The sequence below is a fragment of the Anolis carolinensis genome, chromosome 6, assembly GCF_035594765.1.
Source record: "Anolis carolinensis isolate JA03-04 chromosome 6, rAnoCar3.1.pri, whole genome shotgun sequence".
NCBI lineage: Eukaryota > Metazoa > Chordata > Lepidosauria > Squamata > Dactyloidae > Anolis > Anolis carolinensis.
Genome location: NC_085846.1, coordinates 8,355,197 through 8,372,384, shown reverse-complemented (window position 1 = coordinate 8,372,384; position 17,188 = coordinate 8,355,197). Strand labels below are relative to the sequence as shown.

At 44.9% G+C, this 17,188-nt stretch overlaps 1 protein-coding gene across 2 annotated transcripts in view; it reads right to left on the bottom strand.

The window, feature by feature from the left end:
• Positions 1-17,188, bottom strand: part of cdh24 (cadherin 24) — a 52,268-nt gene that overhangs the window by 11,513 nt on the left and 23,567 nt on the right. For both annotated transcript variants that reach the window (XM_062957530.1, XM_003229018.4), the window contains exons 2-4: positions 12,190-12,518; positions 6,772-7,066; positions 5,793-5,912 (exon numbers count right to left, since the gene is read on the bottom strand). In XM_062957530.1, the coding sequence (XP_062813600.1) occupies positions 5,793-5,912; positions 6,772-7,066; positions 12,190-12,408 (634 nt within the window). In that variant the 5' untranslated portion in view covers positions 12,409-12,518. The remainder of the gene's footprint in view (positions 1-5,792; positions 5,913-6,771; positions 7,067-12,189; positions 12,519-17,188) is intronic.

The window sequence follows — 17,188 nt, the reverse complement described above, 5'->3', positions numbered from 1 at the left end:
CCCGATTAACTCAGAAAACAGGGGAATTCTGGGCAGGAAATAATTAGGGTCAGCTAACACCTCCCAACAAAGGATTCCCCCCAAGTAGGAAGCAGCCAGGCTTTGAACCTGCAAGGCTATTCAATGCTAATCAAGGTGGCCAGTCGCAACATTCACACTTGCCTCAAACAGACAAAAGTTATTTCTCCCACCCTGGATATTATTCCACAGATATATGAACCCCACGTGCCTGGTTTCCAACAGACCTCACAAAGAATGCCTGACATAGATGTGGGTGAATGCTACTAGAACGTGGCCATACAGCCCAGAAAACTCACAGCAGTTTATATGTAGTTGGCAGTCTGTATTCTCCATCCATGGATTCAATGGGCCTTTGTAGGCAACCATAAGGCTGATGTGGCCCTCGATGAAAATGAGCTTGACATCCCTGAGCTACACTGTGAAATGAATCCAGTTTGGCACCACTTTGTGTGATATGGCTCAATGCTATGGAATCCTGGGAGCTGATGTTTCACAATGTCTTTAGCCTTCTCAGACCACTTCTACACTGCCATATAATCTAGATTATCAAAGCAGATAATCCTCATTATCTGCTTTTAACTGGGCCCGGGCCATGGCGCAGGCTGTTGAGCAACCAGCTGCAATCAGCTGCAATGAATCACTCTGACCAGGAGGTCATGAGTTCGAGGCCCGCTCGGAGCCTGTGTTTGTCTTGTCTTTGTTCTATGTTAAAAGGCATTGAATATTTGCCTATATGTGTAATGTGATCCGCCCTGAGTCCCCTTCGGGGTGAGAAGGGCGGAATATAAATGCTGTAAATAAATAATACTAAATAAATTATGTGAGTCTACACTGCCATATATATCAGTTCAAAGCAGGCAATATGGCTTTTATATGGCAGTGTAAAAGGGGCATCCGCCAAATAATGCTGGTGCCTCACCAAACTACAACTCCCCTGCATCTATAGCATTGAGCTATGGCAGTTAAAGTGGTGTCAAACTGCATTAAGTTGCTACACCTCTGGTCCGAAACACAAATCACTATACAATGATGACTCAACTCTCTTGCAAACACACAGAGTTGTCTTGCACTGTTGTTTTGCAACTGATCACTTTAGCTGGACGAAAAGGCTGCATATGAAATTCTAGTTATTCCTCCAAGGAGACAAGTATTGACTATGCAGATAAATAGACTAACAAATGAATGCACCGTTCAGCTTGTTTCTATTTCACAACATCCCTCGCTTGGCAATCAGTCACCAGTTCTAATGCATCCTTTAGTTAAATAAAATGTTCACCCGCTTAGACCGAATCATTTTTTCTCAACTTGAAATATAAGTGATAGAGATGGTGGTGTAGAGAGGAATTGAATAAAAGTGAAGTTTATTTATTTATGGATGCATCTACACTGTAGAATCGATGCAGTTTAACACTACTTTAACTCCCACAGCTCAATGCTGTGGAATGCTGGGAGTTGGAGTTTGGTGAGGTGCCAGCTCCATTTGGCAGAGAAGCCTCAAGACTGGGTTGCTGTGAATTTTCTGGGCTGTATGGCCATGTTCTTGAAGCATTCTCTCCTGACGTTTTGCCCACATATATAGCAGGCATCCTCAGAGGTTGTGAGATCTGTTGGAAACTAGGCAAGTGGGGTTTATATGTCTGTGGAATAATGTCCAGGATGGAAGAAAGAAAACTTGTCTGTTGGAGGCAAGTGTGAATGTTGCAATTGGCTACTGTGATTAGCATTGAATGGCTTTACAGCTTCAAAGTCTGGCCATTTCCTGTCTGGGGGAATCCTTTGTTGGGTGGTGTTAGCTGGCTCTGATTGATTGATGACTGGAATTCCTTTGTTTTTGGAGTCATATTCTTTATTTGCTCTCCTGATTTTAGTTTTTTTAAAAAAATACTGGTAGCCAGGATTACCACCGAATGGCTGCAAGGCCATTCAATGCTAATCATTGAAACAATCAGGGCCAGCTAACACCTCTCAACAAAGAATTCCCCCAGGCAGGAAGCAACCAGGCTTTGAAGCTGCAAGGCCATTAAATGCTAATCAAGGTGGCCAGTTGCAACATTCACACTTGCCTCAAGCAGACAAGTGTTCTCTCTCCCACCCTGGACATCATTCAACAGATATATAAACCCCACTTGCCTAGTTTCCCACAGACCTCACAACCTCTGAGGATGCCTGCCATAGATGTGGGTGAAACGTCAGGAGAGAATGCTTCTGGAACATGGCCATACAGCTCGGAAACTGACAGAAATCCAGTGATTCCGGCCGTCAAAGCCTTCAACAACACAAGGCTCAAGACCTTGGAAAACTAGAACTCCCATAATTTCATAGACTTGAGCCATGGTAGTTAAAAGGGTGTCAAATTGCATTAACTAGATGCACCCAATATCTCAGGCTGGATCTACACTGCCCTATAATCCATATTATCAAAACAGATAATCCTCATTATCTCCTGTGAACTGGATTATATGACTCTACACTGCCATATAATCCAGTTCAAAGAAGATCATCTGGATTTTATATGGCAGTGTATCAAGGGCGTTTGCAAAAGCAATTCAAACGCTTGATATATCAAAGGTTCAGAGATGTTATTTTAGGTTTAGTCATTTTTGGGTTTAAATATAAGGAAAGTACAGGCTATTCTTATAATATCCTTACAATATTCTAACGAAATAACATCCATATAAAACTTCTAATGTCCTTGAACATAACATTAAAGCCAAATGTACTAGATCAGACAGACCGGTTCTACTGTTTTCCCAGCAAATCCCCATTACTGGATCCAGCCGCGCCTACGGTCCAAAGGCTCACAACACGGCCGTAAAAATGAATAAACGGGCAGAGGTGGAGGTTTGACTTAATAGGATTAGCCAATGATGGGTGAATCGGTCGGAGGGAAGCCGGGAAGGGCAAGTGATTCCAAGGATGGATGAGCTTCTCCAGCCACTTTTAAACTTCCTCCACTGTACTCTCGCCTGTACGCTCGGGTAGTGCTTATTAATTTAAGATTTTCTTAAAGGCTGTTAGCTTGCCCATTGAACATCCTCAAGTTCATCAGAGCTCGGTTGGCAATATAAGTCGCTCTCAAATGCAAGCAGGAAGGGCTCCTCTTCGGCTGGAGAAAAGGACACTGCAAATCCACTTCATTGTGGGTGGGGGAGACTTTTTGTTGTAAATCATCAGCTCATTTGCAGGTGTAATTCAATATACTGGTTTTGACCTATAAAGCCTTTTGTGTCTTAGCTCCAGGTTATTTGGATAATTGTCTCTCTATCTCTCTCTTTATGAGCCTATGGATGCATCTGCACTGGCTGGATCTGCACTGCCATATAATCCAGTTTCAAAATTCAGATTAACTTCATTGAATTTGATTATATGGCAGTGTAGACTCATATAGGCCAGTTTGATGCATTTAACCTGGATTGTATGGTAGTGTAGATCCAGCTACTGTAGCATTATATGGTAGTGTAGACTCATATAACCCAGGCTGATGCATTTAACCTGTATTATATTGCAGTGTAGATCCAGCCACTGTAGCATTAATGCAGATTGATACCACTTGAACTCAATTTTGTGAAATCCCGAGAGCTATAGTTTTACAGGGCTTTCAGCTTCCTCTGCCAAAGAGTGCTGGGGCCTCACCAAACTGCTATTCCCAGGATTCATTACCTTGAAGCGGGAAAGTTAAAGTGATATCAAACTGCATTCATTCTATAGTGTACACACATCCTAAAACACAGTGATCACCTGGAGAAGACCTTCTCTGTAGTCCCTTCTACATATAAAATCTACATATAAAATCCAGATTATCTGCTTTGAACTGGATTATACAGCCACCACCATCTCAAGCTTCTTTATGGGAACAAGGTCTTTCTGGGGTCTATTCACAGACTTTGGAAATCCCTCCTTAGAGAGGCCCATCCCTGCTCACCTTTTGTTGTCTGATTAAAACATTTCTTTGCTGGCATTTATAAACTGATGAATGTTGGTGATGTGATTGGGATTTTAAGGCGGGGATGAGGCATCTTAATTTTAATGGTTTTAACATCAACAATGGTTGTGTCTCTGTGTGTGTGTAAAAGGTAAAGGTTTCCCCTGACATTAAGTCTAGTTGTCTCCAACTCTGGGGGTTGGTGCTCATCTCCATTTCTAAGCCAAAGAGCTGGCATTGTCTGTAGGCACCTCCAAGGTCATGTAGCCAGCATGGCAGCATGGAGCACCATTGCCTTCCCACCAGAGCGGTACCTATTGATCTACTCACATTTGCATGTTTTCAAACTGCTAGGTTGGCAGAAGCTGGGGCTAATAGTGGGAATTCACTCTGCTCCTCAGAATCAAACCACCAGCCTTTCGGTCTGCAAGTTCAGCAGCTCAGTGGTTTAATCCGCTGCGCCACCGGTGGCCAAATATATATATATTTCTACGCATCGCAGGGAGTTGGACCGGGTGGTCCATAGTGTCTATTCTAACTATATGATTCTATATTTTAATGAACTGACATTGTTTTAAATAGCATTGTTTTATATTTATTGGGTCCCTATATTGAAAGACGGGTGAGATAAAAATAAATAAACAGAATAAAACAATTGCCATCACATCAGCTTTGACTTTTGGCAACCTTACAAAAGAGAGACATCGGAGAGGCCCAGCCATCCACAGTCCTGCTCCAGTCCTGCAAACTCAGGGCCGTGCCTTCCGTCATTGAGTCTCTCTGCCTGGAATTTGTTTCTCCTTCTTTCCCTGCTGTTTCTCATTTCACTGAGTGCCGTTGTCGTCTTTTCCAATTAATTGGGTTGCCTAATGATAAGGCCAACCTTTCCGTGGTGCTGGGATGGTGCGCTCCTGAGAGGCCAGAGGCGATGTCGCTGTTAGGTCCTTGCGTCAGACAGGCTTTTGTTGAGGAGCCAAAACTAGATGTGCCAAATGCTACTAGGCAGCTGTAGTTGTGTGTTTGTGTGTGTTCAGGGATTGACACTGGCAGAGGCTTTTTCTGAGACATCAGCAATGGCACTGTATCTAACTCTTGTTAGTACTGCGCAGCAGTCTGTGGTTGTGTTTCCAACATTTCCAACTGATGGCAATCCTATCACTGGATTTTCTGGGGCTGTGAGTGTGTGAAGGTAATGGCGCTCCATGCAGTCATGCCGGCCACATGACCTGGGGATGTCTATGGACAATGCCGGCTCTTCGGCTTAGAAATGGAGATGAGCACCAACCCCCAGAGTCGATCACAACTGGACTTAACGTCAGGGGAAACCTTTACCTCTTTTTTGGGTGTTTGACTTCCTCAAGGTGGGCTTTCATGGCCAAGCAAGGATTGCTAGTTTCCAAAGGGATCAAGATTTGCACTCTGGTCTTCAGAGTCATCGGGTGCATCTACAATGCAGAATTAATGCAGCTTGATACCACTTTAACAGCCATGGCTCAAGGCTATGGGATTCTGCGGGTTGGAGTTTGATAAGGCACTGCTCCTCTTTGGCAGTGAAGAGTCCTTGCAATACTACAACATCCAGGAATCTATAGCATTGAACCATGGCAGTTAAAGTGGTACAAATCTGCATTCATTCTATAGTGTAGATACATCCCTGTTCTGTATGGGATGTTGAGTCTCTAAAAACATCTATCTGCCTGCCAGACCACAATCCTGCCATCATTTCCCTTGATGGACAACAAGAAAGCATGTGATAATTGCCTTCCATCCCGGCCATTCCTTTTCTCCACAATGGGGTCCTATACCATTGCCCCCACCCCACCCATGTCACCTCCCCCATAGTATGTACCCGTTTGGGGGTCAACGGAGAAGAACGGCAATCCTTCAAGGACTGTGTAGACCAGCCTGGCGCTGTTCCCATAGAGCGGGTCATCTGCATCTTGGGCTGTCACCTGGATCACGGACGTACCTGAAAGATTGGAGCAGACTGAAACAAATCACCATCATCATTGCTATTTAACACATTAGCAGGGATGCCAAGCTATACAAATGAGGAGGAAGAGCTCATATAACAAATCAGAGGCAGAGGGTGTCTTCTAATTCACACCATGTTTAAAGGGGTATCTACGCTGTAGAATGAATTCAATTTGATGTCACTTTAACTGCTATAGCTCAGTGCTACGGAGTCCTGGGTGCTGTAGTTTTATAAGATACTAGCTGTGCCCGGCCACGCATTGCTGTGGCGTAGTCCTAAGTGGGGTTTCCTTTGTGGCATTTAAGGTGGCCTAGAGAGGATTTCCCAGGTATGAAGCAGCCAGGCTTTGAAGCTGCAATGCTATTCAATGGTATTTAAGTTGGGTAACAATAGAATCCCCTAGGTATGAAGCAGCCAGGCTTTGAAGCTGTAAGGTCACTCTTTGGAAAGTGATGAGTACTGTGGCCAAATTTGGTGTGATTTGGTCCAGTGGTTTTGTTGTTAACTTGGTCCTAATTATGCACATTACATTTATATATAAAGGAAAACCCCAAAGTCTTCTGTCCCTAGTCTCTGAATGTTTCTCTATTTTGAAGAGCAATTTTAGAACCTAGTTTCAGCTCAAAGTTTCTTCTACTCATCTTAAGAGATGCCAGGTGAGGCATCAGCGTTCTTTGACAGAGAAGGTGAAAGACCTTGTGAAACTACAACTCCCAGGATTCCATAGCATTGAGCCATGGCAGGTAAATAGTGTTGGACTGCATTAATTCCACAGTGTAGATCCGCCCAAGGAGAAGTATCTCGTGGGTCGGAAAAGGACTGTCTTTTTTCAGCCATAAACCACTAGACTCACCCACGTTGCTCATCTCAGGCACAGTGGCATGGTAGGGACCATGCAAGAAAACCGGAGGGTTGTCATTGATATCTTGGACTTTGATGATGAATTCGGAGGGCGGCTCCAAGGGCCGGTTGGAAGCCCGATCCACCGCCTGGGCCAGCAACGTGTACTGGGCTTTCTCCTCTCTGTCCAGCGTTTTGGTGACATGGATGTTGCCCGTCTTTTCATCGATGACAAAGACGGTGCCGGCCCCTTCGCCAGTCAGGACATACTTGATGCGGCCCTCGCCCCTGTCCACATCTGTGTGCAGCTGAACCAGAATAGAAAGGGAATACAGAGTAGGGTTGGTAAGGCAGAAGGAAAAGAGGAAGACTGCAGAGCAAATGAACAGAGTCAATCAAGAAATCTTCATTTGTAAGACATGTTACAATTCTACATTTGTAAGACCTGTTAATAGCATGGCCTGGAGGTCTTTCATAAAGGGTGTCCTATGCAGAAACTAAACCGATGGCAATTAATCATGCACAGAATGTAGCCAAATATATATGTGTAGGTTGAGTGTGTCATGGTTTGCAAAGGCACTGTGTTGTCTGTGTTAACTGGAAAATGAAGTGCATGAAGCCGATTGGCTGAGCCTGCAAAGACCTGGGGATTGATTTGACACTGTTTCTGTTCTGCTGCTGCAGAACCAGTTTGGACAAGTCTTTCAGTGCTGACTGAGTCCTGCTGGTGAAGAGAGCAGTGCACTCAGAGAAGCCTTGCTATTTTGAGGCCTGTTTGCTGCCAAGAAAAGAGGATGAAGAACCAAGACTGTATTCTTTTCTGAAGCAGATTTGTGGACTGAGAAAGGACTGTTTATGACTGTGGACTTCTATAAGTGATCAGAGGGACCATTGTAAATACTATTGTTTTTTTGATCTCCTGTAATCAGTAAAGTTCCTATATTTTTGTCCTGCAAACCTGAGTGGCATGTTATTGCTCTGAGGGTAACTCTGGATTGTGGGCACACGTAAGAGCTTCCATTTATCATCATCAATCTGTTATAGAGTATCCCTTATCCAAAATATTTGGGACCCGAAATGTTTTGGATTTTGGAATACAGGTCAAGATCTCTTACTACCAACCATTTCCTAAGCCAAAGTACTCCAAAATCCAGACTTGTCTCCACGAAAGGCTGAGGTAGTGATTCTTTTACTTTCTGATGGTTCGATGTACACAAACTTTGTTTCATGTCCAAGATTATTAAAAAATATTGTGTATTATAGGGTTGTTGTATGTTTTCCGGGCTGTATGGCCATGTTCCAGAAGTATTCTCTCCTGACGTTTCGCCCACATCTATGGCAGGCAACCTCTGAGGATGCCTGCCATAGATGTGGGCGAAACGTCAGGAGAGAATACTTCTGGAACATGGCCACACAGCCTGGAAAACATACAACAACCCTGTGATCCTGGCCATGAAAACCTTCGACAACACATTGTGTATTATGTTTATGCTATGTCTCTATCATGAATGAAATCCATGTTTAGACTCAAGTTCCATCTCCAAGGTATCTCATGATGCACATATATGCACGATTCATATGTTATTTGAATTATTATATTGTTTCTGTTTATGTGATTGTTTTAGTCAATTGTTATGTTTGTTTTTTTATAATAATTTGTATTAGAGATTTTCAAACTACTTGTACATCGAAAGAGTGGGAACAATATTTATAGAAAAGTTTAGAAAAAGAAGAGAAGAGCCAAAGAGAAATGAAAATAATAAAAAAGAAGAAAAAAAATCTTTTTAAAAAACTTCCGTTCAGCCCTTTTTCCTGTTCAAGTTTCTTTTATTCTGCTTCTTTTATTTCTCTCCCATTTACCTTAAAAGAAAATCTTTTTACCTATTCTTCAAGGATTGTGCTTTAAATTCATATACTCTTCAAATACAGACCAGTCAGTCTTCTTTACAACCTTGCCAGTGTTTTTTTTTTCCAAATAGTATGTTAGCTGGTACATATCTTTTATCTCCCATACTTTTTTTAACCAGTCTTCTCTGTCTGGTATCTTCTCCAACTTCCACATCTTTGCAAAGACCATCCTTGCTGCCGTTGACAAAAATATAATTAATTTTTCTTTATTAATATCCTGAAAAAAGTCTTTGTCCAGAATTGTTATGTTTTTCTTTCTTTCTTTCTTTTTATTCTTATAGAGTTTTATAGTGTTTCAGTGTTTTATTGTACAATGTTTTATGCTGATTTTATATTGGAAACCGCCCTGAGTCCCTTTTGGGAGAGAGGGCGGTATACAAATAAACTTTTACTTACTTACTTACTTACTTACTTATGTATAGATAGTCCAAAACACAAAATCCAAAACTGCTGATACCAAGCATTTCGGGATAAGAGATACTCAACCTGTGCTTGTATTTGCATATATAGTAGAGTCTCACTTATCCAAGCCTCGCTTATCCAAGTTTCTGGATAATCCAAGCCATTTTTGTAGTCAATTTTTTCAATATATCGTGATATTTTGGTGCCAAATTCATAAATACAGTAATTACAACATAACATTCCTGCGTATTGAACTGCTTTTTCTGTCAAATTTGTTGTAAAACATGATCTTAATTCTTAATTTGTAAAATCATAACCTAATTTGATGTTTAATAGGCTTTTCCTTAATCCCTCCTTATTGTCCAAGATATTTGCTTATCCAAGCTTCTGCCAGCCCGTTTAGCTTGGATAAGTGAGAGTCTACTGTATGTACATAATGAGGTATCTTGGAGATGAGATCCAAGTCTAAGCATTCCCCTATTTGTAAGTCATCCAGCATGATTCTATGGTCTGGCAAAAGTCTTTCGGATGGACTCCTGAGGTCTCTTGGGGATCTTCCTGTTCTGGAGACTGGCGATCCTGTCGATGTCCTGGCTGATCGCTATAATAGTGAGCTGACAAGGGCACTGGACACGATCGCTCCCGAACGTCCCCTCTCGCTGCGTAGAGTCACGTCGACTCCTTGGTTCACTGAAGAGCTGGCCGTGATGAAGCGTGCGAGGAGGGGACTAGAGTGCATCTGGAGGAAATCTCAGGATGTGTCCGACCAAGCACGGGCTAAAGCCGCTATTAAGGCTTACTCCGTGGCTCTGCGAGCAGCCAGGAAAGCTTTCACGACTGCCCGCATAGCGTCTGCGGCCAATAGGCCATCGGAGTTGTTCCGAGTTGTAGGGGAGCTCCTGCGCCCCCCCGAGACCCAGGAGCTTCCCGATGGCTTGGCAACTCGGTGCAGCGAGTTCGCGCACCATTTCGCAGGCAAAGTTGCTCAGATACGTCGTGAGCTGGACTCCAGCTTAACTGTGGTCTCAGCGGAGGTAACCGAGGCACCTGTCTGTTCGATCTTGTGGGATTCTTTCCGGCTTGTTCTTCCTGATGACGTGGAGGGGATTCTTGGGTCTGTGAGGGCGACCACTTGCGCTCTGGATCCTTGTCCCTCTTGGCTGGTTAAGCTGGCCAAAGATGGGTTGTTGGAGTGGTTTGTGGCTATAATAAATGCCTCCTTGGGTCAGGGGTCATTTCCATCCTGTTTTAAGCAAGCGGTGGTAAAACCCCTACTAAAAAAGACTTTGTTGGACCCATCGGTTTGTGACAATTACAGACCAATCTCCAACCTCCCATTTCTGGGCAAGGTCCTGGAGCGGGTGGTTGCCACGCAGCTCCAGGGGTTTCTCGATGACACCGATTTTCTGGACTGCTCGCAGTCTGGCTTCAGGCCTGGGCACAGTACCGAGACGGCTCTGGTCGCCTTGGTGGATGACCTCCGCAGGGAACTGGATAGGGGGAGTGTGACCCTGCTGGTTCTCCTGGATATCACAGCGGCTTTCGATACCATTGACCATGGTATCCTTCTGGGGCGGCTCTCTGGGATGGGGCTTGGTGGCACGGTTTTGCAGTGGCTCCAGTCCTTCCTGGAGGGCCGCTCCCAGATGGTGAAGCTGGGGGACACCTGCTCGGACCCCTGGCCATTGACCTGTGGGGTTCCGCAGGGGTCTATCCTATCCGCCATGCTATTTAACATCTACATGAAACCACTGGGAGAGGTCATCCGGAGTTTTGGAGGGCGTTGCCATCTCTACGCAGATGACACGCAAATCCACTACTCGTTTCCATCTGATTCCAAGGAAGCCCCTTGGATGCTGAACCAGTGCCTGGCCGCTGTGGCGGACTGGATGAGGAGGAACAAGCTGAGAATCAATCCCGACAAGACAGAGGCCCTCCTGGTCAGTCGCTCGTCGGATTGGGGTATTGGGTGGCAACCTGTGTTGGACGGGGTTGCACTCCCCCTAAAATCACAGGTCCGCAGTTTGGGGGTCCTCCTGGACTCAGCGCTGACGCTTGAAGCACAGGTGTCGGCGGTGGCCGGGAGGGCCTTTGCACAACTCAAACTTGTGCGCCAACTGCGACCATACCTCGTGAAGTCTGACTTGATCACGGTGGTCCATGCTTTAGTTACCTCTAGACTGCACTACTGTAATGCGCTCTACGTGGGTCTTCCCTTGAAGACGGCCCAGAAATTACAATTGGTCCAACGCTCGGCTGCCAGATTAATAACGGGGGCAAGTTACAGGGAGAGATCCACTCCCTTGTTTAAGGAGCTCCACTGGCTGCCATTCATCTTCCGGTCCCAATTCAAGGTGCAGACCATCATCTATAAAGCCCTAAACGGTTTGGGACCCACCTACCTCCGTGACCATATCTCCTACCATAAACCTGCCCGATCTCTGCGATCATCCGGGGAGGCCCTTTTATCACCACTGTCTATATCCCAGGCCCGCCTGGTGAGTACAAGGGAGAGGGCCTTTTCCGCTGTGGCCCCCCGACTATGGAATTCACTACCTACTGAGATCAGGCAAGCTCCCACTCTGTTAGCTTTTAGGAAAGATTTGAAAATATGGCTCTTCCGCTGTGCTTTCGGTGAGTAATTTCTGTTATATATTTCTGTGTTACTCCCCCCTCAGCATCTATCCTCTAGACTGCCCTACTTTCATGTGTCCTTGTCCACAGTAGAGTACCCCCCTGTCCCTCTCACTCCAAGTTTTATCCTTGTGTCCATGCGGCCTGCCCTTGTTTTACTGTTTTTTTGTTTTTTTTATTTCTTGATGTAATGTCTATTATCATCTATTGTATTGCTTTTAATTGTGTTATGATATGTTGTTTTTATATGTTATTATATTGTATTGCTCTGGGCGTGGCCCCATGTTAGCCGCCCCGAGTCCCCGTTGGGGAGATGGTGGCGGGGTATAAATAAAGTTTTATTATTATTATTATTATTATTATTATTATTATTATTATTATTATTTCTTAACATTCTTATCCCCAGAGAATGTGGAGAGCCGGCTGCTTTCCTTTGAGGCCCCTATGTGACCATATGGGGCACCCATCCAAGGATTCTTTGGCTCACCCTCCCAATGAGAACGGGTTCCGGTCCAGCGTATTCCTCGATGACAAAGAACTGGTTCCAGACCCAGCTGCGTCGGGACCGCAGGAGGGGCTTCTCCCAGCGCTGAGACATGTTTCCCCGGAAGGTGCTGGCCTTGGTTCCCTGGACGAGAGGCACCAGGCGCCCCACGCAGCCGCAGCCTCCCAACCAGGCCAGTAATAGTTGCAGAAAACTGGCCATGGCTCAGCCCCAACGGTCAGTCCTCCTCCTCCTCCTCCTGCTGCCGCTGCTGCGGGGGCTGCCACTCATCCGTGTCGCCCATAGGGATCGGCTACCCCATCGGGATGGGTCTGGAAAGGAGAAGAGAGACCGGAGATTAGTGGCAAGCCCATTGACTTTATCTACCTCATCAATTACCTGTTCCTCCAAGTCCCCTTTGCATGTCTTCCAGCATTCGGCACATGGAAACTGGGGCCTCTTCCACACAGCTGGATAAAATCCCACATTATTTGCTTTGAACTGGAATATATGCTAGCGTGGACTCAGATAACCCAGTTCAAAGCAGATATTGTGGATTTTCTGCCTCGATATTGTGGGTTATATGGCTAAGTGGAAGGGCCCTGGGACACATGTGGCCAAGCAACATCTGAGTTTGGTCAACACGGCCAAAGATATTAACGAGGAAGAAGACGTAATCTAGGAGAAGCTGCAGTGCTTTGCTTTTTCCTGATCAAGGTTATATACTTTTTGGGATCTGTTGTCAAAGACTTTCATGGCTGGAATCACATGGTTGTTGTGTGTTTTCCAGGCTGTATGGCCATGTTCCGGAAGCATTCTTTCCTGACATTTTGCCCACATCTATGGCAGGTACCTCACAACCTCTGAGGATGCCTGCCATAAATATGGGCAAAACGTCCGGAGAGAATGCTTCTGGAACATGGCCATACAGCCCGGAAAACACACAACAACTCCAAGATTGTACCCTTTTCTTTTCTCTTCTCCTCTCCTTTCCCTGAGGGTACATCAACACTGCAAAATTAATGCAGTTTGATACCACTTTAACTAGGAGCCCCGGGTGGCGCAATGGGTTAAACCCTAGTGCCGGCAGGACTGCTGACTTGAAGGCTGAGTTGCTGACCTGAAGGTTGCTAATTCGAATGTGGGGAGAGTGTGGATGAGCTCCCCCTGTCAGCTCCAGCTCCCCATACAGGGACATTACAGAAGCCTCCCACAAGGATGGTAAAAACAAAAAACAAAACATCTGGGCAACGTCTGAGTAGAAGAATATTTATATTTCTTCTTTCTTTTCCACATGGTGCATCTACACTAGGCATGGGCAAACTACTGGCTGTTAGGAATTGTGGGAGTTGAAGTCCAAAACACCTGGAGGGCCAAAGTTTGCCCATGCCTGATCTACACTGTAGAATGAATACTGTTTGACACCACTTCAAGTGCCATGGCTCAATGCTGTACAATCCTGGGAGTTGTAGTTTTACAAGGTCTTTTGCCTGTCTCTGCCCTAGAGTGTTGGTTCTTCACCACATTACAGCTCCCAAGATGCCATCGCATTGAACCATGACAATTAAAGTGGACTCAAACTGCATTATTTCTACTGTGTAGATGCACTGTGGGCTAACTGAGTACAAATTGTTTTGGTATTTATTTATTTTTGCATTGAACCCATGCGCCTTCCACACAGTTGTATAAAATCCACATCGAACTGGATTATATGGCAGTGTGGACTCAGATAACCCAGCTCAAAGCAGATATTGTGGATTATCTGCCTTGATATTCTGAGTTGTATGGCAGTGTCGAAGGGCCCTCAGTTGGCAGCAACTGAAAACCAGCTAAGAACAAAAGGGTAAAGTAGGAGGGAGAGAAGGGGACATTTCGGAAGTAGAGATGGCAAAGGAATAATTAAGATTGTCCCTCCCAAATGGCAAGGATATGCTTCTGTCTGTATGCAGTCAATGGCTGAATCTAGCAGGAAATGTTCCTGTTGAAAAGGCAATCCTCTGCCGGTGCTTCCGAAACAGATTTGTAAATGTTATTCATTGTAGTGGAAATTACACTATTGATTTGCTACATTAATCATGAGTGATGTATTATTAAGCACGAATGGTGTTTTAAAGAGCGAGCCAGGGGGTGCCGCATTGTTTTTAACTGGATGGTTTTTTAACAGCTCTTTATATGTTTGACTGTATTCCAACTTAATTACTTTAATAATTGTGTTGAGTTTAATTCCATTTTAATATCCAGCCTTTGTGTTGCTTTCTAAAGCATGTGCGGCTTCACGGCTCGGGATCCCGATCCTGGGCCAAAGGGGACGATGCATCGTCAGCAGCAAAATCAGAAGTCACTAAGTTATGCCAAACGTATGCGAAAACAATGACTTAAAATATAACAAATACTCCTTGTTACCCAACTCAAAGCTTGGCTGCTTCCTGCCAGAGGGAATCCTTTGTTGGGCTCGGGCTGTGGCACAGGCTGGAGAGCAGCTGCAATCAATCACTGCAATGAATCACTCTGACCAGGAGGTCATGAGTTCGAGGCCTGGCTCGGAGCCTATGTTTGTTTGTCTTTGTTCTATGTTAAAAGGCATTGAATGTTTGCCTATATGTGTAATGTGATCCTCCCTGAGTCCCCTTCGGGGTGAGAAGGGCGGAATATAAATGCTGTAAATAAAATCAGGGCCAGTTAATCACCTCTCAACAAAAGATTCCCCCAGGCAGGAACTAGCCAAGTTTTGAAGCTGCAAGGCTATTGTGTTGTTGAAGGCTTTCATGGCCGGGATCACAGGGTTGTTGTATGTTTTCCGGGCTGTATGGCCATGTTCCAGAACAGCCCGAAAAACGTACAACAACCCTGCAAGGCTATTCTATGCTAATCAAGGCGGCCAATTGCAACATTCATACTTGCCTCAAACAGACAAGAGTTCTTTCTTTCTGGACATTATTCCACAGATACATAAACCCCACTTTCCTAGATTCCAACAGAGCTTACAACCTTTGAGGCTGCCTGCCATAGATGTGGGCGAAATGTCAGGAGAGAGTGCTTCTGGAACATGGCTATACTGCCTGGAAAACTCACAGCGACCCAGTGGTTCCAAATAAAAGCCTTTGACAACACATCAATTCTGCCTGCCAGAAAAATGAAGTTTCTGGAGTATAACAACTACTTTCAAAGTAAGTACTGCATAATTAAACAGGAAATAACGCTTTCAAACCAGGAACAGAGTATTTTTCATATTTTGTTACATAGTGTTATTCCCAAACTCGGATCATACGGAATCATCTGCGTGTATCAAAAGCCACCTCCGATTGTCTGACTTCCCGCAATCTGCCTCTCATCTGGCAGGAGCCGAGTTCCAGAAGCAGCAGGCAGAGATACAACAGGAGCAGCCATCAGACGGCGTTGGTTCGCACCTGCATGCCCTTTGGGGCCTCGGTCTGGGCTGCCGAGGCCAGGAGTGAGTCCAAATGCTCTCTTTGAGCTCATACCCTGCGGCTGATGGAGACAGCACCAAATGCAATCTGACGAGAATGGGGTTCCAGTGCCATCTCCCTTAACATCACAGGGAAATCTGTCTGTCTGTGTATATGCACCAAGGCTCAATTTGTTGGGTTCTTACATCATTGCACAAGCAAAGTTCAGCTTATCTTGGAAAAAACAACACAGATGGTTTCGATGGGAAAGATTTAAACTACTGGAGGTACCCAACATCTGGGTAAATTGGTCCTATTGGAGGTTACACGATTTCTGCACTGCAGTTTGACACCAGTTTGACAGTCATGGCTATGGATCCACAGGCATTGTTTATGAGGTCTTTTGTTTTCTGTCCCAAAATTACAGTGTCTATGTCTATAACCCCAGACATCGCATACCATTGAGCCATGGTACTTCATGTGGTATCAAACTGCATTAATTCTACAGTGTAGATCAGACATGGGCAAACTTGGGCCCTCCAGGTGTTTTGGACTTCAACTCCCAAAATTCCTAACAGCCCCAGGCCCCTTCCTTTCCTCCCTCAGTCACTATAAGATATATCTATGGCAAGTTGCGTTGTTGAAGGCTTTCATGGCCGGAATTACTGGGTTGCTGTGAGTTTTCCGTGTCCCAGAGGCATTCTCTCCTGACGTTTCACCCATATCTATGGCAGTGGGGTTTATATATCTGTGGAATCAGGGAAATTCCAGACATGGAACAACCAGGACCAGCTAAAACCTCCCAACAAAGGATTCCCCCAGGCAGGAAGCAGGAAAGCTTTGAAACTGCAAGGCTATTCAGTGCTAATCAAGATGGCCATTGGCAACAGTCACACTTGCCTCAATCAGACAAGAGTTCTTTCTCCCACCCTTGAAATTCTATAGATAAATAACCCCCACTTGACTAGTTTCCAACAGACTTCACAACCTCTAAGGATGTGTGACATAGATGTGGGTGAAATGTCAGGAGAGAATGCTTCTGGAACATGGCCAGACAACCCAGAAAACTTACAGCAACCCTATGGGGAGTTGGTCTTAAGTTAGTCTCCTTCCTTACAGTAGTTGCAATTACAAGGGTGGTTAAGTTCAGGATCAGAGCCTCTTCATCTTGCTCAAGATGAGCTAAACTGGAGTGACTCCTCATTTTTTAAGGTGTCAATCCAGTGGTGTTTGTTCCAGCTCAGGAGATGGAAAAAGAGGCATTAATGGGGCGGAACATTTTTTGGATTGTTGCAGAGAGAGCTGCCTGGAATTTGATGGCTTGGTGTCATTTGAGGACCTGTGCTATCAATATGCTTGATACAACACCCTTGCGATGACTTGCTCGGCATGGGCATTTTTAAAAGAACTACATTGTCATTCGAGAGCCAGCGGGGTTTGAGTGTTTGGCTCCAACTCTGGAGACCAGGATTGGAATCGCCGTATTTCTCTTTGATGGATAACCCTTTCGAGTTGTATCTATGGAAGGTAGAAATAGAAAGGGTCACCAGAGTTAAAACTGGAAAGATCTCCTGTACTTTAAAAGTTGTGTAGAA